This window comes from Macrotis lagotis, chromosome X, assembly GCF_037893015.1.
Source record: "Macrotis lagotis isolate mMagLag1 chromosome X, bilby.v1.9.chrom.fasta, whole genome shotgun sequence".
NCBI lineage: Eukaryota > Metazoa > Chordata > Mammalia > Peramelemorphia > Peramelidae > Macrotis > Macrotis lagotis.
In genome coordinates, this window is record NC_133666.1 from 3669056 (window position 1) to 3689609 (window position 20554).

General features: G+C 43.7%; 1 protein-coding gene across 2 annotated transcripts in view; it reads left to right on the plus strand.

Moving 5' to 3' along the window:
• The window catches only part of VAMP7 (vesicle associated membrane protein 7), a 49634-nt gene extending 29853 nt beyond the window's left edge, over nt 1-19781 (plus strand). The window contains exons 5-9 of one of the 2 annotated variants that reach the window (XM_074207207.1): nt 1261-1351; nt 2283-2350; nt 5850-5909; nt 7665-7757; nt 17487-19781. In XM_074207207.1, coding sequence (XP_074063308.1) covers nt 1261-1351; nt 2283-2350; nt 5850-5909; nt 7665-7757; nt 17487-17555 — 381 coding nt within the window. In that variant the 3' untranslated portion in view covers nt 17556-19781. The remainder of the gene's footprint in view (nt 1-1260; nt 1352-2282; nt 2351-5849; nt 5910-7664; nt 7758-17486) is intronic. The other variant, XM_074207209.1, reaches the window with a different exon arrangement.
• Nucleotides 19782-20554: the final 773 nt, after the last annotated feature.

Consider the following 20554-nt stretch of genomic DNA (forward strand, 5'->3'; position numbering starts at 1 on the left):
CTACTGATGGAGGCATGGTACCCTTCTAACCAAAGGATAAAATACAACCTTTTTTGTGTGCTGGCTCCCTTTGCTGTCTGGTGATACCCATGGATCTCTTCTCAGAATGATATTTTTTTAATGCTTAAAGTAAACTACAAGGGAAACTAATTACGTTTAAATACAGCTTTCAAAATATTTTAAAAAGAAATTCATAAATTCAGGTTAACCTTGCTTAGACATACCACCTGACTCTGCCAGTACTTGCGATTTTTTTCATACCTGTGGTCCTCGGCTTCTGTCTCTGCTGGGAAGGGAGGGACAGGGGCCAAGGGAGACCATGATGGTGATCCACTGATGAATTTCCTTTTTTGTTCTTTTTTCCTATTTATATGATTATAATCATCTCTGTCATTCTCATTAGATTTCACTCTGCCTCAGCTCATGTGGCTTCCTTTACCTGGTTCTCTGAATTCTTTGTGTTTCTTGTTTTTTCCAGTATATCTAATTTCTACTTTTCTTTAGCTGTTCCTTACTCATTAAACATCCTGTCTGTGGTTCTTTGTGAGTCTTTTTTTTGCAAGGCAATGGGGTTAAGTGACTTGGCCAAGATCACCCAGCTTGGTATTTATTAAGTGTCTGAGGTCGCATTGGAACTCAGGTCCTCCTGACTCCAGGGCCAATGCTCTATCTACTGTGCCACCTAGCTGTCCCTTGCAGTCCTCTGTGGCCAAAGAAGGGCAGCTAGAATATTTTCCACCTTGAATACACACACACGCACACATGCACACACGCACACACATACACACACACACACACACACACACGCACACACGCGTGCCAGATTATCAGAAATGAACAAAACAAGTTTAAACCATCTTAGGGGCCGGGGGGGGGGGGGGGGGTAAAAGAGATGAATGATGGCCCAGAGATCCAAGTTTCTCAACTTTTATTTCATTCCTCCTATCCCACTTTTCCATTCTCTACTCCCAGGCTCCCAGCTATATGTTTTACATTGTCTTGTACGTTTTCTGTTCTTTTTTTCCTTAGTATGAAATGATATTTTCATACCTTAATCCTTCCTTTCCTATTTCCTGTAAGGTTTCTTTCTGTGTTATTTCTCCCCATAATGATAATGTTTCTGACCATGAAGGAGGTTATATCTCTTAGTTACTAAACATACTTCTAACTCCAGTCTTGTCCTTCTTGCTATTTTTGGCAGAGTAAATAAGTGTTCAGCATGTTGTTGGGGTCTCTCACACAAGCCTTCTTTTCTTACAGAAACATCATTCTGAGAACAAACACGTGGACAAAGTGGTGGAGACTCAAGCCCAAGTGGACGAACTAAAAGGAATCATGGTCCGGAACATTGGTATGGCTTGTGGTCAAGGTGGAGGAGCAGGAGCTAAGCAGCTTGGGTTCATCAGGATTCGGCACTGGCTAGAAAACTTCTCCCCCAGATTCTGGTCCCCTCGGCCCCCTATCCCCCAAGCACATGTGAGACCCTGCTTAGATATGGAGCAAGTCAGATCTCCCCAAAAGGCCCCATTAGTTTAACAGTGTCAGAGCTGTTTCCTGGGGTAAGATGGTATAAGGTAGCAATCTCCTTGTAAATCTATACCATAAACTATCACTTCCTTAGAAATAAAAGTTTTGTAGAGAGAAGAGTGTCCTTGATGGAACTTCAGTGCTTTTAAAAAAGAGAAATCTGCCATACTTTCCACCTCGGGGAGTCCATTTGTGGCCTGACTTTTTTTTCAAATGCAACTTATTCTCCCATACCTTGCAAAATGAGTTTTTCCTCAGCAGTTTAAGTGTACTTTTAACTTTTGTTGAGTGGGTGCTTTGATCAGTCGTCTTTCCAGCTGATGTGATTGAAGGGGATCCGAATTGAGTTCCTAAATTTGATCTTTTCTTATGAGCTTGAAAATTTAAAGGGTGAATAGTTGTTAGTTTTTCAGCAATTGATCATAGGAAGATTAGAGAGACTGTTGGACAAGCTCCTTCTGTATCTCCCTTATTTTTTGAAAAAGCAGTTATCTCTTCAGAGAGAGAAAATGGATGTTTTGGTCTTTCTCCTTCCTTCCAGTGATTGAAAGATGTGAATGGTTCCATAGTGAACAAACACTGGCAAGAGTGCCAGCCATGGAATCAGAGAAATTTGGTTAGAACTGAGAACAAAAAAAGCAGAATTTTAATCTAGCCTTATTCTTTCTTTTCTATTTTCCCAATCTACCTATTCTGCTGCTATTTCCCTCATCTTCCACCCTCCTCTGCTGCTTCCCATCCCCCCCCCCCCCCAGATCTAGTGGCCCAACGAGGAGAAAGACTGGAGTTGCTGATAGATAAAACAGAACATCTGGTAGATTCTGTAAGTATTTTGCAAGAACCAAATTCAACTTGATGGCCGAGCCATTGGGGAGAATTCCAGAGGATGATTCTGAAAGGAATTCACTGTTACTAAGTGCTACCTACTGTGTCCTAGGTAGAGGAGTAAGCTAAGCCCCTGCCAATAAAGAGCCTAGATGTTCAAAGAGAGAAAAGATAGAGATTCAGAGGAGGTAGACATCACTCTCAGCTGGAGGGCTTAGGAGAAAGCCTCATTACTGTCTTTGAGTTGGACCTTGTGAAGGTGGATGAAGATTATGGACAGACATATTTTGACTAAGGAAACCTGGGGTGGGGTAATTCGGAATCCCACTTGGCTTTCTCCTAAGAATATGGAAGGGAGGTAGTAGGAGCCCAAACTGAAATTGGCCTGAGCAACTTTGGAGAGACCTTGAATGCAGTCTGATGACTGGGTTTGAACATACCTTTGCTCAGGTGAGCCCCTCTAGAGCTAACACCTGTCCTATTCGCAATGAGGTTAAGTGGCTTGCCCAAGGCCACACAGCTAGGTAATTATGAAGTGTCTGAGGTCGGATTTGAACTTGGGTCCTCCTGACTCCAGGGCCAGTGCTCTATCCACTGCACCACCTAGCTGCCCCCTCCTATTAACTTAGAAAGAAGGATTGCCTTCATAAGCCCCAGGGAAATGGATCCTAATAGTGAAATTTGAGGCACTGGAACTACTGGTAGTACTCATTTTTTTTCCCTTTGGTGGGAGAGGAGAGGAGAGAGATTCTACACTAATGTCTTCCTCCAAAACCTCTTTGTGGGGTGGAGATGACACTACGTTCTCAAAAACTGCACAGACTCTGGCTAGGCTTGCCAAGCTAGAAAGGCTTTGATGACAGACTGTGTGTCTGTTGTCTGGGTGAGGTTGGTGACCAGGTATGTGGTTGGGTTTGAGTTTTTGAGTTGGTTTTTTTTTTGACCCCCAAAACTCCTAAAATTAGAGGGGTTGGTGATCTGCATTGGTGAAGTGAGCTTCCACACTGATGAGGTCACAGTTTCAAGCCTTGATGGCCCCCTCTCAGATTATATCAGCTTTCACTGGTAGCCACCTCTCTGCAGACGGAGGAGGCTGGCCTTGCCTGAAGTAGTCATAAAGTGAGACAGATTTAGGGGAAATGAAGATCACCCGGGAAAATCAGTTGCCAAATGCCCTTTACTTCGGGGTCACATTCATTTCCTATCCTTGTTGGGAGCTCAGTGGCTGTCCTTGATCTTGCTAGCCATTATGAGACATGGAGATAGAAAAGATGCTAATAGAAGGAAGAGGTATTTGTTATGGGAGCAGCAAATCCACCAGGTTGTCAAATTTTGTAAAGCTGTGTCTGCTCACCTGTCCATTCACCATTGGCCAGGGCCCATCCTCCCAAAAGGCAGCAGATAACTTGATCTGGTTTGTAAAACTGAAGCTCTTCCTTCTGAATAGGCAGAGAGCCCCCTGAACTTAGGAGGGCTCATGCTCTCCTCAGGGTCCTGAAACGTATCACCTGGAGTCAGGAAAGAACTGGGAGATTGAACATGGGACTCTTACTTCTCTTCTTTCCAAAGCCCGCCTTGAGGTGGCCCAGGTTTTCACCTCAGTCTGAAGCAGCTCCTCTTTATTTTCCCTTATTTCTTTAAACAGGCAAGGCTAGACATAATAAAATAAAGACAGGATTGAGAACTTTACCCCATTAATAGTCAATCGAAATTTGTTTTAGAAAGTTCCCTTATTACATAAGAAGGGCACTTGATCCCCCCCCCCCCCAAAAGGACAGAAGTATCAGTATCTTGGTTCTAGGGACCATTTTGCTTCTTTCCAGAATGTTCAGGGAGCCTGCATTTGGAAAATGAGAAACTGACATGTCCCTGCTATTCATTCCCCAAGATGCCCCAACCAACCTTTTCAGCTTATGAGAACAGGGTGCTGTTACATACCCTGCACTCTAGATAAGCTAGGCAAATGGTTGGGAGAACTTGAGTGCCTTTTGGATATGCTGTTGTCAAGGTTCAGCTCAAATGGCCATCTTTTTCATAAAGCCTTTGCCAGTTTCCCTGGCCACTGCAAATGATTTCTTCAGCACGTATATGATGTGCTTATTGACTTTGACTTTTTTACTGTGGTCATATTTGTTTTTCATGTTCCAATTTTCTAGCATATTTATTTCTTTTTTTAAAATTTCTTTTATTTATTTATTTAAGACACTACAGTTAAGTGACAAGGTCATACAGCTAGGCAATTATGAAGTGTCTGAGGCCGGATTTGTACTAAGGTCCTCCTGACTCCAGGGCTGGTGCTCTATCCATTGTGCCACCTAGCCACCCCCAGTGTATTTATTTCTTTACAAGTTTTGTGTCAGAAGACTCAGACTTTGGGGGCAATGGTTCTGTACGTGTTCTCTCGGTATTTCTCCTAGATACTTCATGTAGACTAAATACTTCATAAATATACTGGCTAAAATAAATAAATACATATAACTAGATACTTAATAAATGCTTGCTCGATTTCAAGAAAAGGCCAGATGTTGTCAAGTGCAACTTGTCTAGCTCTGACATCATCTATGGGGATCCCAGATAAAGATCACCAGATGTAGGCAAGGTTTCAATTTTTTTTTAAAAGAAACATTTGGGATTAATTTGGAAGAGTGGATGTGAAATAATGCTTGTATACTTCTCTTATATTGTATAGATTTTTAAAAAAATATCTTTCTCTAGTTATAAATCAACTTAGCTGTTGATAATGATCTCCTGACTTAGTTGAAGGTAAAATAGTGGAGTTTCTTTGTGGATGAATAAGATCAAAAACTTTGTGGTTTGAACAGAAACTATGTGATCTGTGCTTTCCAGATGGGCAGTTGAGGTAAGCCATTCTGTTTTATTATACTCAAGTAGTCAGCTAGATCTGGGGTTGTTCCCTTCACCAGTGCAGATTCAAGTGCTTCCATATCTACCAAGCCTATGTAACTTCTATCCATGCTCCCCTATAAGCTTGCTAGAAGCAGTCCCCCCAGCATACTGAAGGCCTTCCTCAGTATCACCTCACACAGGTGGAACATAGCTGATATCCCTCACCACATGACCAGCTGTCTTATTTTTCCATCTTGTATTTCCCTCGATAACATCCTTTACTCCCGGTTTTGCAAGGTTCCTTGTTGGTTTCATTTTGTAGCTTTGTCATACCCACCATGAGTTTTTCCTTAATTATTTTTGATTCCTCAACACCTATGTTCCATGCCTTCTACTTAGATAATCTGGGCATTAAAAAGCTAGACCTTTGTTTCTTGAAGACATTTGGGGTTACTAAGAAAGCTTTGCAATTTCCTAAAGGTAATCCAGCCTTTTCTCCTCTTTCTATTTAATTCTGAGCCCAATTGGATATCATTTGTACAGTGTGTCCCAGACATCCATACCAACTGTGTGCAGTCTACAGGGAATAGACCTTCATCCACTTGGTTTTTGCAGTGTGGGTGGTTAGTTCAGACTCTGCGTTGTTTCAGATTGCTTCCAGGAGTCTCTGCCCCTCCATCATAGGAGTTGGACCCCCAGGGCTCTGTGTTGTAAGTCCTATCTGATATTATCTCTGTTGTTTTAGCTTTAAAGAAATCTTAGTTAATTTTGATAGAAAGAAGAGACCCCCATTTAAAAGAGACGGTACTTTGTTCTATCCAATCAAATGTTCTCAGTTTTCATTTCATATTCTCCTTATCTTTTAGTCAGTTTCATGATAGTAAAAAGAAAAAAGCCTGCCTCTTCCCTTTAGACTCCTTGGATCTTTGATCTAGAGCTAGAAGGGGCCTGAAAGTTGATCTAATCCAACTCCTTCATTTGACAGATATGGAAACTGAGGCTCAGAAGTTAAGTACTACAGGTAGTAAGTATTAGAGCTGGGATTTGAACTCAGGTCCCAGAGCTCCAGATTCTTTGATCTTTCTACTGCACCATACAGCCTCTTATAAAATCCTCCCTACTACTTGAAGTGTATACAGATAACGACTTAAGGGGTAGCTCAGTAATCAGCACATCAGTAACAAACCCTGTCAAAATATAAACCCCTTTCCCTTTTTATAATGCCACTTAGAGCTCTTCTTGTCTAGTACCTCACCTCTTCTCAGATTCCTGAGGTAGAGCCATGAGGCTCGTGTGTGTGTGTGTTTGTGTGTATGTATGTGTGGTCTGCAAGTCCTTAGCCTTTCTCAATCCTTATTTCTAATTGTGCTTTCCTGTGTATTCATCACCATTCTTTTCATTGAAGGGTTCCAGTCCCCAAAACCTCTGTTGACCTAGTTGGGAGGATCTTAGCAAGTTCTGGGTAGAATGCCTCTCCCTCCTCATCCTTTACCATGACTGTCAGTACATAAGCTGCAGGGACTCTTTGGTGGTCTTTTTGGCCCGAGTAGTGCAATGGGAGATGAACACCCATGTAGCATGCCTTTGGGCAATTCCTCCAACTCCTTGGCCTCTCCAAGGAGTGTCACACATCCCCTTTTCATTTGGTGGCAACTTCCTTCTCTCTGGCTTTATTTCTAGCTGTAATGGCAAGATTGATTGAATCCGAGTCCTCAAACAGTTTCTCCTATTTAGAATACCAATAGCTGAGTGAGAATTTAGAGTGTGCTGGAAAACTGGGATTCTTAGTCCCTTGGTGAAATCTCTTTGCTGCCACTTGCCTGCCATCACCACAGGGGTTGCACAGACCCAAGGGCTACTTTGTGTTTGTCCCATGGATCACCATGAAGTCCTCCCCAATGGGCAGTGGCCTGGTCATGTGCCTCTCTGCCCTCAGTGAGAACCGATTAATGGACCCCAACCCATTTCTTTCAACCATTGCAGCATGAGCAACTTAGTAAAAATGGCATTGAAACGGAATGTCAACTTTTCTTCAAAAGTTCTATGTGTTTCCCCCACCTCACATCTTTCCTCAATGATCAGGGTCACTAAGAAGCAATATGAGCAGCAACTGGAGGGCCTTTGCTAGCTCAGATCAAAATGGAATGGGATGGTGATCATGTAGGAGGGAAAAAAGGGGAAAGTATCAATTGGGAGCTGAAGTTTGGGGCCCAAGTTGTTTCTTTTTTTTCACAGAGATTGGTCTTGTTTAGAGGAGATTCTCGATTTGTCCCCCTTTGCATTTCTTGGTCATCTTTCTCTAGAAGCCAAATGCTTAAATAAACAGGCAAGAAAATGGTCAAGCTTAATTTTATATGAATGCTCAACTGAACTTTCTGGGAGAGAAGCAAGACTAATTTCAGGAGTTACCGGGAAAATGGAGTAGTGAAAATTACAGATCAAACTTTTCCCTCATTTTCTTCTAGTCAGTCACCTTCAAAACCACTAGCAGGAACCTTGCCAGAGCCATGTGTATGAAGAACCTGAAGCTTACTGTCATCATCATCATCGCCGCCATGGTAAGTTCAGCACCCCTCTCTGAGGCTTCTGAGAGCATGGGCAGCTTATGTTGTCCCTCAAGAAGGGGAGCTGCTAAGTCCAATGCTATACTTGAAATGGAACTTTCTCTCTAAAAGGTTGACTAGGTCATGCAAATGATCTAGGTACCTTCCTTGGGCCATATGAAAAGATTTCAGTAACCACCGTGATCTCACATGATCTCATTCATGTAGTTGTGTCCTCCAGGTGGATGTGGAGGCCAAATTACATCCATAACTGCCCATCTTGGTTTGCCCACGTCCTCCTCCCTGTAGATCTCATGACATTGGGGTCCAGGTTGATGAAGTCCCCCCGCCCAGTCTGTCCACTAGTTATCCCCTGCTGTCATCACATGACCAATTCCCTTTCTTTTCCAATTATAAATCTGGAGGATGCTGAGAGTCTCACAGTTCTTAGAACATCTCTAAACTAATTAAGCTGTGCCTTGTTTGACCTTCTAATCTGAGGTACAGATAGCAACACCATGATTAAAATCCAGGAAGCTCTGTCCTGATCAGAAAACTGGATGTTCCGTTTCAGGAGAAAAGCACTTAGAGAACAGCCTTAACTTCAAAGCATGTGGCTAGGCAAGAAACACTACTGAAGGACCTAGTATGTGCTCCCCACTGTGCTAGGCACTGGAAATAGAAGGAGAGGCAAAAGACAGTCTCCCTGCCCTCAAGGACGGTATGAGCTATAGGGGGAGATGATGTGCAAACAAATCTAAAAGCCAGCTAGGGCAAGAGTAACTAGGAAATGATGAACCAAAAAAGGGACTAGAGTCAGGAGCAGTTGGTAGAGATTGCCTGCAAAAGATGGGAATTCAGTTGGGACTTAGAGGAAGGGAAAGTGTTCCAGGCATGGAGACCAGCCAAAGAGTTCCAGGAACTGAGGACTGGAGGAGCTTGCTTGTGGATCAGCCAAGAGGCTCAAAGGGGACATGCCAGGGAACAAAGTGAAGGAAGATGAAAAAGGTAGCAGGGACAGGCCTTTAATCCTAAAGATTAGAGGGAGCCACAGGAGTTTATTAAGTAGGGGGGTGATTTGGTCAGGCCTGTGGATGAGGAAATAGCTCTAGAGGCTAATTGGAGGATGGACTGGAGTACAGAGCCCCCCACAAGTATGGCAGTAGTCCAAGCATGAGGTGAGAAGGGTGTGTACCAGGGAGTGGCGGTTGTAAAGGGATCATGGACAGGCCGTGGCAGCAGCTTGGATAAGAGACAGGGTGAGAGAGAGTGAAGAGTATAGGTTCTAAACCCAAGGAACTGGGAGGGCAAGAGAACTGTCTCCAGTAATAGGGAAGAGGGGAAGGGTGGGAAGGGTTAGAGGGAAAAAGTTCCCCTTTGGACATGTGTCTACTGGAGATCCAGTTCAAGATGTCTGAAAGGCAGTGGGAAATGGGAAATGGCAATTCAGCAGAAAAGTTGGGGCAGGATATGTTGATGGGAGGACCATCAGCCTAAAGATGCCAGTTAAATTCATGGGAGCTGATGATCCCCCAAGTGAAATTGGAGAGAGAGAGAGGAGAGATAGGGGCTTGGGACAGAGCTCTGGGGGACCCTTCCAGTTAAAGGGTGTGACCTGGAGGGGGTTCTACGAAAGGAGACCAAGAAGGAGAGAGCAGAGAGGTAGCTGGTGGAGAACTTGGGGAGGGTGACTCCCCAAGACCTAGAGAGAAGAGAATGATTAGCAGTGGCAAATGCTGCTACAAAGGAGTCAAGGAGAATGGGGTTGGAGAAAAGGTCACAAATACTGCTGGAGAATGCATCTCAAAATGAGGATTTCATCCAGGCAATTGGACAACTAAATACTTGACTCAAATATCTTGTACAAGACCTTCGCTTTGGCCTTTCTTTCTCCTCACTGCTGCAGACTCCACTACTGACTCTGATCTGCCTCCTCCTCTCCCTCCCTCATTTCCATAGGGAGAGGAAGAAACAGGTAACCCTCATTCTAGGTGCTTCCCCCACCAAATCCAATCCAGAAGGTCTATCACAGGCCAGAAGAACTACTACCCAGGGAGCTTGGACTCATCAAAGATTCAGTATGTTTTGACAAGCTTTTATTCATCACCTCTGTGTGCTCAAGGTCTTCCCTTAAGGAGCCTCCCTTTTTCGTAAATACCACTGGAGGATGGGAAAGAGTGAAACAGGGTTAGGAAAGGCCATGTTAAGAAAATGAGGGCAGGGGGTGAGGAAGGGTGCACTTCTAGCTTGGCAGCCTACCTTCACATAGATACAGTTGGGCTGCAACTGGAGTGTGTGAGGGGGCAGGATGTGAAGGGAGTCTGGAAGAATCAACTGAGGTCCTTCTCTTGCCAGCTATTACATCCTAGATTGTGGTTGAAGGAGACCCATGTTGTCAGACATACACAATGTGAGGCTTTGTCCTGCCCAATTGGGCCTCTCTGTTAGAAAAGAGCATTCTAAGGGCGGGTGGGGGAGGCAAGGGGTGGCAGGTTATTTGGGAGTGATAGGGGAAAACAAGTTACATATACAAATGACTGCCCTAGGCAGGAGAAAATGGATTTTGTGTTTGAGTCACATTCACTTGTACAACCAGCGAGAGCCATCTAGGAGACACTTGGGGAGACACTTGGTGATTTGGGCCTGGAGATGAGTGAGGCATCTGTTTAGAAATAATTGACCTAAGGAGACTGGGAGAGAAGAGTGACCTCTCCCTGGGAGAGAAGAGCGACCTCCCCCAAAATAGTTTAGTCTGCTTGGGAAGGGAAAAGCTGCCTGTGGGATTCGAATTCATGGCATTACATTCATTGTTTATTACTGAAAGAATCAAGACAGGGTGGTTAACCCATTTGTAATTTGGTGACCTAGACTACCATCATTGAATAGCCTGCAAAAAGCTGAAAAGGTTAGTGGTTGGGGGGAGTCACCTGGACCCAGGATTTGAGCCAAGGGCTTAAAGGGCTCAAAGAGAAGCTCAGCACCCAAAGGAACTGGTTAGCCTGAGAGGGTGTTGGTCTGGAGGCAAAGAGAGAAGGGATTGGTGAGAAGGTGGCAGAGCTCTGGAATTCCAAATGATGGTTCTGAATGTACTTGGAATCTCTGGTGCCAGCAGACCTTTTAGATACTGTTTCTATGAGGAAAGACAAAAAAGGAGACAATTAAAATAGAACCCATCTAAAACTGGGATTCTTTCTCCTGCAATAGTAAAGGCAGAGCCTTTATGCCAAAGGATAGAGCCTGCATGTCACTGGCCACATCAAAGGATAGTAGAGGTCACTCGACAAAAGTGGATGGTGATGGAAGTATTTTGTAATCCTTCAAGCACTTTAGAAGGAGGAATCACTCTCGTTTATTAGTGAAATCCTCATGGATATCATAGGCCTTCGCCTTGATCGCACCATCAAAAGTACTCCCAGTTCAACCTGAGTCCCAGAACTTCAATGGTTCTGCCTAGTTATGCCAATGCTTCTCGTGCAGCCAAAAAAAAAACCAATACTAAGTATCCTGGATCAGACTCAGTGTATGCTGGCTAGCATCTACCCTCATTTCCAACCCTCCATTCCCCACTCTAGCCAGGTGCCCTTTCTTCCCACGTCTCTCACATGCCTCACTTGCTGAACTAGTCCCATACCAGAATCTGTTTTTGCCCTGGCGAAAATCTTAAATCTGTACTGGCTTGAGACACTGGGACCAGTGCAGATATCTATCGGGTGAGCTCAACTGGACCATCTTGAAGCTAGGCAATTGTTTTGGCCTTGCCTTCCTAATGAACTCACTCTCCTCCTTTTTACAGGAGTTCTTCCACAGCTTTTTATTCTTTCTCAAACCTCCCATAATCCCACCTCCTTTCCCCACCTTCTCAGATGAGAAACTTGCCTTTTGTTTTACTGAAAAAACGGAACCACCTCAACCTTTTGATTTTTCAAAAAAAAAGTCTTTTTTTTTTTTTTTATAAATTTAAACCTTCTTTCTTTTCCCATCCTTCTTACCTCTCATTAGACAGGTACCTTCTGTCACTGTCTCCTTCACCCTGCTTCACTTGATGAGATGGTTGTTCTTGCACTTGACTCTGATACTTCTGGAAGTGAGGATGAGGTTGACAACTGCCTCACTTCAATCCAATTCACCCATGAGTCAAGATGTCTGCTTGGAAAATGAAGGGTGAATAACAGCCCTTCTACATGCACAACCCATCTTCTCCAAAAGAAGATGCTCTCATCCTCCCTCTCTCCTTCCAATATCTTGCTTCTTTACTACCCACAGATACGTCCGTGGCAATCCCATCTGCCAAAACTCTCAATCCATCCATCCATATTTGCCTTATTTCCCCTCCCGCTTGTGGTTTAACTCTGAAAATATTGGGTCTCCAATAGGTGTCTCCATTTCCTCTCCTCTCACTTATTCTCTTCCTTCAGCCTTCCAACTTCCTTCTTCAACTGGAACGACTCTCTCTGTGGTTACCTGTGATCTCCTTATTGCTAAATTCAATGACCTTGCTCAATCTTTATCCTTCTGGACCTCTCCTTTGACCCTGTTAATCACCCCCTCCTCTTTGATACTCTATTCTCTGTAGGTTTGGGGGACACAACTCTCTCCTTGTTCTTTATCTATCTGAGCACTCTTTCTTAATTTCCTTTATCAGACCTTTATCCAACTTATTGCCCTCAGTTACACAGTTTCTCTCAAGACTCACTTGGATTGTCTTGGCTCCTTTCTCTATCCGCCTTAGTGTTCTCCTCAGCTCCTGTGGGCTGAAGTAGCATTTCTATGCTAATGATTCTCACATTCACCTATCAAGCTCTAACCTCTTTCTTGGGGGCTAGATTCACATCAGCTGCCTATTAGCCATCTCAAACTAGATGCCCTAGAGACAGATTAACCTAGGTATCCCTCAAACAACTTAGCATCTTTCCCCTTAAACCCTCCCACCTTCCTTATTACTATTGAAGGTGTTACCATCCTCCCAGTCTCCCAGGCTCTCAACCTAAGATTTGGCTTGATGCTCATCTTGGACTCCTCATTCTCACCCTCCCCTCAGCTCCCCAGATCCAAGCTATATCCATTTTGTCAAGGCCTGCTGCATCAGATGTACTTTTTTCTCTTCTATGACACTGACTCCATCCTGATGCCTAGAGTATCATAGTAGCTTTTTGGGAGAAGTGGGGGGGGGGGGGGTTGTCTACCTCTGGTTTCTTCTCTCCAGGCCGTTGTCCATTCGGTCACTAAAGTGATTTTCTTTTCTTGCTTTTTTTTTTTGCAAGGCAATAGGGTTAAGTGGCTTGCCCACGGTCATACAGCTAAGTAATCCTTAAGTATCTAAGGTCACATTTGAACTCAGGTCCTCCAGACTCCAGGACCAGTGCTCTATCCTCTGTCCCACATAGCTGCTCCATAAAATGATTTTTCTAAATGAAGGTGTTGTCGCTCAATAAATTCCAGTGACTCCCTGACATCTCTAGGATCAAATACAAAATCCCTTGGCATTCCAAACTTGACATATTAAGCCTGCCCCCCCCCAGTCTTTTTCACAGTGATTAGCACATAATAGGCTCTGGTTGACTCACTAAAGAGCAAGTATATGAGACTGCTTGATGGAGATTCCAAGTTCTTGCTACTTGTCTCTTGAACCCATTTTCTGACTTGTACCTGGGCCTTGCCTTACTTTCACCTTTGCTCTCTGGGTATTCCCTGATCCCTTGGCTGCTTAAACCTGCTGCTCCTTCAATCTTCCCAATTCTTAAATAGTAGTTGCAGGCCAGACCCTTTAGGAGGTGCTGCCCCATATTTTCAAGGGGCTTTGATTCTCCCAGGCTTGAGAGAATTTACAATCCATAAACAGGGACTCGTTGGGCCTGTATGTGTGGAGAGAGAACTGATGGAAGAGTTGCTCAAGAAAATGGCACCTAAGCTAAGCCTTGAAGGCAGACGGGCCTTCCAGGCCTGGTGAACGACCCCTACCAAGATCTCAAGGGAGAAGATGGAGTATTCAAGTTGTTGAACAGACAACAGGCCAGTTTACTGGAACATCTAATTTGCACAAGAAGCTAATGTGCTTCAAACAGTAGGTTGGAGCCATATTGAGAGGGGCTTGAAGTTCCATGCTGAAGACTTGAAACTTCTAGAGGAGAGGCAGCTAGGTGGTACAGTGAATAGAGTACCAGCTCTAGAGTCAGGAGGACCTGAGTTCAAATGTGGCCTCAGACACTTAATTATTACCTAGCTGTGTGACCTTGGGCAACTTACTTAACCCCATTGCCTTAAATTAAATCAATACATTTTTTTTAAAAGAAACCTCTAGAGGCAATAGAGGATAACTCTGGAACCTTTTTGAGCAGAGAAGTGACATGTTCAGGTCTCTGCAACGAGATATTGTCAAGGATGAATTGGAGAAGTGAGATGCCAGCTTGTACCAGAGTATGGGCCATGGGAGTAGAGATGCCAGCTAGTGATGTTGTTAAGGAACGAGACATGCCAGCTGATTGGCTACTTGGTAGAGTGGTGAGCCCCCTGAGAACCTCAGTTCTTCTAACTTAATGACTCACCTGAACTGGTTCCTATTTCTCACTGACCTTCTGCAGCCATCACAACCCAACTGAAGTGTGTTAGATGTCCAACTCGGAACATTTGCTCAGTGACTTAGATGACGGTAGAGGTAGTGTGCCAATCCCATGCAAGCGGGATGTGGATGGATCACTAGAATCTTAGATTAGGCTGAAACAGTGATTGAAATGGCACTTCACACTTAGTACCCCATGGCTCAATATAGGGTGTGAGGAGAAGATGGTGCACAAGACCATGGGAGCTTCAAAATGAGCCGTCCATGTCTTCTGCTAGTCAAAAAAGTGAAGTGACCCTAAGCTGTGTCACTTTAGAAATACAATGGCTAGGGGCGGCTAGGTGGTGCAGTGGATAAAGCACCTAAAGCACCGGCCCTGGAGTCAGGAGTACCTGGGTTCAGATCCGGTCTCAGATACTTAAGAATTACCTAGCTGTGTGGCCTTGGACAAGCCACTTAACCCCATTTGCCTTGGAAAAACCTAAAAAAAAAAAAATACAATGGCTAGAACAAGGAAAGTGTTGTTAGCCTAGCCGACCTCTGCCCTGGTCCAGACAACTTGGTGCCACAAGTTGGGAAAACTAATTCAAAGTTAATGTACCTTCCAGAGGAAGGTGACTAAGCTCTGGGGGATGGAGGGAGACCCTAGACTCTGCCATGTTAGGTTCAGTTTAGGAAGGAAAAGATTTGGGGTTAGAATGGGGGAAAGACTGGATTATTGTTTTAAACATTTGAAGAGCCATTTTATTCAAAGGAGATTAGGAAGCTTAATTTAGAGCCCCAAGAGGCTTTTTACTTCATCCTCATCATTTTATAGGTGAAGAAATTAAGGATCAAAAGGATTTACTAACTTACCTGGGGTAAAGTAGGAGAGTTCAGATGAAATGAACCTTATTTCATATGATGGTAGATTTTGCCGTAATATATGGAAATTCTCACCCAGTAAGGGAAGGGAATAGCAGCCATGGTAGATGGTGAATTCTCCATTATTAGAAGAATGAAAGCAATAGTGAAGCATTCACTTCCTAGAAGGGTTGGACCATGTGATCAATGGTTAGGATTTCTTCTTTAAGGAGCTACCAGGTATGTGTGATGGATTAGTGTATTAATTGGTTTTACCAAATAGTTTGTCCCTCCTTTTTCATTCTCTGTTACAAGTAATGGCTCCCTGCCTATGAAGAGAGAGAGGAGAAAGACTTGAAAATGAAAGTAAAAGCAAAATAACTCAATTAACACTTTAAGCAAAATTATAAAAAATATTAGCTCATGGGAATTGCCGAATTTGAGAGCTTCTTTAACACCTCATGCTCAGAAGGAATCCTCCCTCTAACATACCTAACCATCCAACACTTCCATTTGGGGGATTGCTCTCTTTGGTATTTCTGACATCATCAAACCCACATTTACAACTTCAAAACAAATCTCATCTTTCACAAACACTTGAATCAAACTATCATGTTCCCTATGAGTTCTCTTCCCAGGGCCTTCAACTACTCCTCATAAGACATGAGTCCAGCTACCATCCTGGTTCCCTAGGACTGAACCCAATATCCACTATCCAGATGAGGTCTGACAAGGGCAGAGTCTAAAAGGACCGTCACCTCCTTATTCTTGGAAGTTAGATCTCTTTTCAGGTGGCCTAAGATTGCGTGCGTTAGCCACATCACACTGCTGACTCACTGTAATTGCCGTCCATTAACCCCCGCCCAAGTCTTTTTCAAGACACTGCTATCTTACCAAATCTCTCCCATCTTATGCTAGTGAAGCTGACTTTTTTACCCAAGTACAGGACTTTACATTAATCTCTATTGAATTTCATCTTCTAAGAGTCACCTCAAGGTTCTTCTCTTTTAAGATCCTTGGATCTAGACTCGCATCCATGCAACAACCCCCATCCAAGAGGTGGCAAGGAGGCTGCCCACACCAAGTGCCATACTCCTCCATCCTCTTTTCTCTGGTCTCCTTGCTATAGTCTATACTGCTTTTGGAAAATCTAAATCCATGGCGCAGTAGATAGAGCATCGGCCCTGGAGACAGGAGGATCTAAGTTCAAATGTGACCTCAGACACTTAACAATCACCTAGCTGCGTGACCTTGAGCAAGTCACTTAAGCCCATTGCCTTGCAAAAATATAAAATTTCAATCCATTGGTGGGTTTCCTTGGCAGACATATATTCACAAGTTCCATTTTCCTCTTCATTTTTCCTTTGTGTCCTTGGAATTTCCATCTTGAGCATCTCCTCTGTCTCCTGGACTGACTTTTCCTTGAAGCAGTTTAGTCCATGAGTTCATCCTTAGCTTGCTTTTGAAGTCTGCTTTCCCCAAATCTAGACTATATGTCAAATTATGCTCAAATTCCCACTCCTGTGCCAGTCCTCTATCACAGTCTTTCCATCATTTCCCTGTCTCCCTTTGGAAGGATAAAATAATAGGCAAGACAAGTCTCTCATCTGTGTCAGAGTTTTTATAGACATTCCAAATTCCTTACCTATTTTTGCTTTCTTTCTAGGTAGTCTCTAGTATGATCAGATAGCAAAATCTCTTCAATGTCTCCTTCCATTGAACTTCACCTTAATATCTCCAAACAGCCTCAGTTTCCCTTATTTCATATATGAGCATGTTCTTCCATTCCATGATTGTGTAAGCCTCAATGAACTGGAACAGGCAGTGGAGTATGGTACACTTTGCCAGAAGTTGACACCAACAGCTACTAACATTTGGACCTGAGCTGTTATAAACTCCAATTCTAGCCAAAGGAGTTCGTTCCTGACAACCAAAAAAATTAAGCCAACAGATTCTCAATTTATCGATTTGATCAGCAAGACCTAGTAACCTGTCAGTTTCTATAGAAAGGAAGCCTAACTTGAGAGGTGACGGAGCAGGGAAGAAAGAGCTGATTTTAGGAGTCTGGAGACCAAGGTTCAAGGGTTAGCTTGAGGACTTCTTGGCTGAATGACTGTTTTGCAAGTAGTCCCTGAGCTTAGAATTTCAGCTTTGTAAGATGAGCATGTTTGAGCCACCTTAGCAGGGTTATCAGAAGGGGAAAGCATACTTGCCAACATTCAAAATGATGGTCTTGGTGGGGTATATTGGGGTGATTCCTAATGGACTGTACTTTGGAGGGAAAGGCCGGACTTTGTACTGGACTATGTACTTTGGGCGTGAACAGGAATGTCATTTCTCCCCAGATCTTCATCTACATCGTTGTCTCAGTTGCCTGTGGTGGGCTTACCTGGTCAAGCTGTGTGGCGAAATAAATTCAAAACAATCTTAAGCTGAGAAAATGAGGGAGCAAGGATTTAAGAAGCAACCCAAGTAACTTCCTCCTGATTGCTACCGTCCTTCCACTTTTCTTCCATCATTCCCAGACTGCACTTTTCTTTGTGTATTCGGTGCCCCCCCCCCAAATGGACTGCTTCTGTACCACTGCCACCTTGACTGGAAAGGAGCTTTTCATTTTGAACTCTTTGCTGTCACCCAGATGGGGCCACCCAGGTCTCCAACTATTGCTTGGGAATAAAGAGGGCACATATATTGGTGTGACTGTACACCAAAGCATTTGCACTTTAATGGAATGCATCTTAGCCTCGTCCCCTCTGATATGTATGTATGGACACCATTCTGAGTAGTGAATCAGTAGTGGGGGCACACCTTTGCTCCTTTGGGGTTTGGAATTCCAGGATTGGTACCGTCCTCTGTTCACGGAGAGCCCACTCAAGACCTCTCCTTGTTAACTGATTGGGGATTGGCAGTCTATTGGAATTCTCCCTGTCCCTTCATCCCATATGGTACTTTGCAGCATCCGCTTCAGAAAAATGGACCAAACTATTCCTCTGCTTTTCTATTGCAATTGAGTTGAAAAAGTGATGGTTTCATTCATGTTCAAAGTTGGCATCATGTAGCTCCTTTCCCTGTTTGTGTGTTTAAGTATTTTTAGCCTCTGGGGGGGGGGGGGGGGCTCTTCAGCTCATCCTCTGTTTTCCCAAAGTGGTGGAGCTGCTTTGGCCAAGCATGATGCAAGTAGAGAAGCTCTTAAGAGCCTGGATTGGCTCAGAAGTTTTATTTCATTAGAGCACGGGAAATCTTTTTCTTATGGGGGCCTAATAATTGTGTTGCCTTGAATGAATAAACTGAATCCCAAGTCAGCAATGGAGCTGGTGTGGTAGCTGAGAGGATGTCGCTTTCTCTGTCTGTCTCTGTCACTTGCTCTCTTGCTCTCCCTCTCTTTCTCACCCCCTCTCCCTCTCCCTTTGCATCCCCGGGTCTGGTTGCTGCATATCCTTCAAAGCCTGGTATGGGCCCATTAAGGAGCCGTCTATACTTGGACAAGAGATTTAGCAAATACTTGGCCAGAGTTCAGGTCACCAAGCAAAGCACATTTTGGTGACTAAACAAATGGCCTTTATTGGGGGCCAGGAATCTTTAAAAATTTAAAGGGACAGCTAGGTGGTGCAATGGATAGAGCACCAGCCTTAGAGTCAGGAGGACCTGAGTTCAAATCTGGCTTCAGACACTTAAAAATGACCTAGCTGTGAGACCTTGGGCAAGTCACTTAACTCCATTGCCTTGCAAAAAAAATGATTTCAAAAATCATGTGACTAGAGTGGAGATGGAAAGCAAGCCAAGAAGGATAGGCCATGAAAGGAGCAGAAAACAGAATGATGAGCTAGAGGTCATGTAGTTTAAAGGACATGCTTTCTAGCAAGGGGGGTCGGGGCTCTGGCTTTTAAGATTTTGTGTTAACTGAAGAATTTGGGTCTGTGCTCCATTCTCTTCAGATTGAAGGACCCCAGTCATGTGCCTTGACTCCATATGCATTACATCATGGGACTCACCCACCTGCTCATTCAACCCCTTCCCCTTAACCCAAAATATACATGGTAAGGACTCCTGTCTCCTCTTTCCCCCTGTGCTGTCAGTGCCCATAGGTCAGATCTTATACCATTGGCCCTTTCAAATCTTTTAAAAAAAAAAATACTCTAGCCTACTGGGTCTAGAAGAAAATTGCACATCCTTGGGTTATAACTATCAAAATAGCTTTATTCAGAAGCAAATGGCTTCAAAGTCCAATTCCTTTTTGTATCCACATCTGCACCAAGTTACCAATGCACCAAACTGTGCATGTTTCAGGGATTGACTTTGCTTTTGATTCTGTTTCTGTATAAAACCACTTTTAACAAAGATGCTCTTGTCTTAAAGAATGCGTTCATTGACCGCATAATTGAAAAGCTTCATCTCTTCAAATAAAACAACACAAAAATGTGAGTGGTCTCTGTTTTTAAAACATTTGCTCTAATGACTTCATTTCAGCAGTGGGAACTCGTTACCTCTGCCAAAGTGGGGTAGTATGGGGATAGTGAGGAAAGTCCATTTTTAAAAGTGCTGCCTGAGCAGCCAAGAGGCATCTGTGCCACTGGGGACTGGGAGTGATATCTTGAAAAGTTTTAAGATTCATTTCTCCAGTTACTGAAGATCTCACGGGAACCTCCGGGATGAGTGCATCCAGAAACAAAAATGAAATTCAGTTGTCTGGGTTTTGTTCCACCTACATACAACGGTAATGGATTCCCAGGGTTGAATTTCACAGGACTGAAGTTCGTCCATTCTCCTGTCTACCAACCAGGGACTCCTTTGACAACATTCCCAACTAGTGACTATCCAGTCTCCACTTGGAGGTGCCTTTACCTCTGGAGACACAACTGCATCAGGGAAAGATGGATCTCATTGGTATCAGTGTTCCTTCCAACCATGTAGATTGTAATCCCTCCATGCCTTCCCATCACGTGAGTTTTCTGTTCATGTCCTTCAGTAAATTGGTAAGGTTTCCTTATATCAACCCTAAATCCTTCCCCTATGCAATTTTATCCCAATCCATTATTCCCCATTTTACCTCTTTAAATAGTACAGTGTCTTATCTCTCTTCCATTTGATGGTCCTTCAGATATTTATAGGATATGAGAACTTGGAGGAATCATCCCTATCACTGTCCAGGTGCAATCCAATCGGTAGCAGAGAAATTAAGTGAATTGCCCAAGGTCATCAGATAGTAAGTATCCGAGTCAGGACTTGAACTCAGCTCCTTTGACTCCAGACCTCAAGCTTTTTGTTGTGCTGGTATTTTGTACAGATATTCGATGTACTTTAAGGTTTACAAAGCACTTTACACAATTATCTCATTTAACATTCACGACCTGGGAGGTAGGTGCTGTGATGATCCCCCTTTCCCAAAGGGGCAAACTGAGGCAAATAAAGGTGA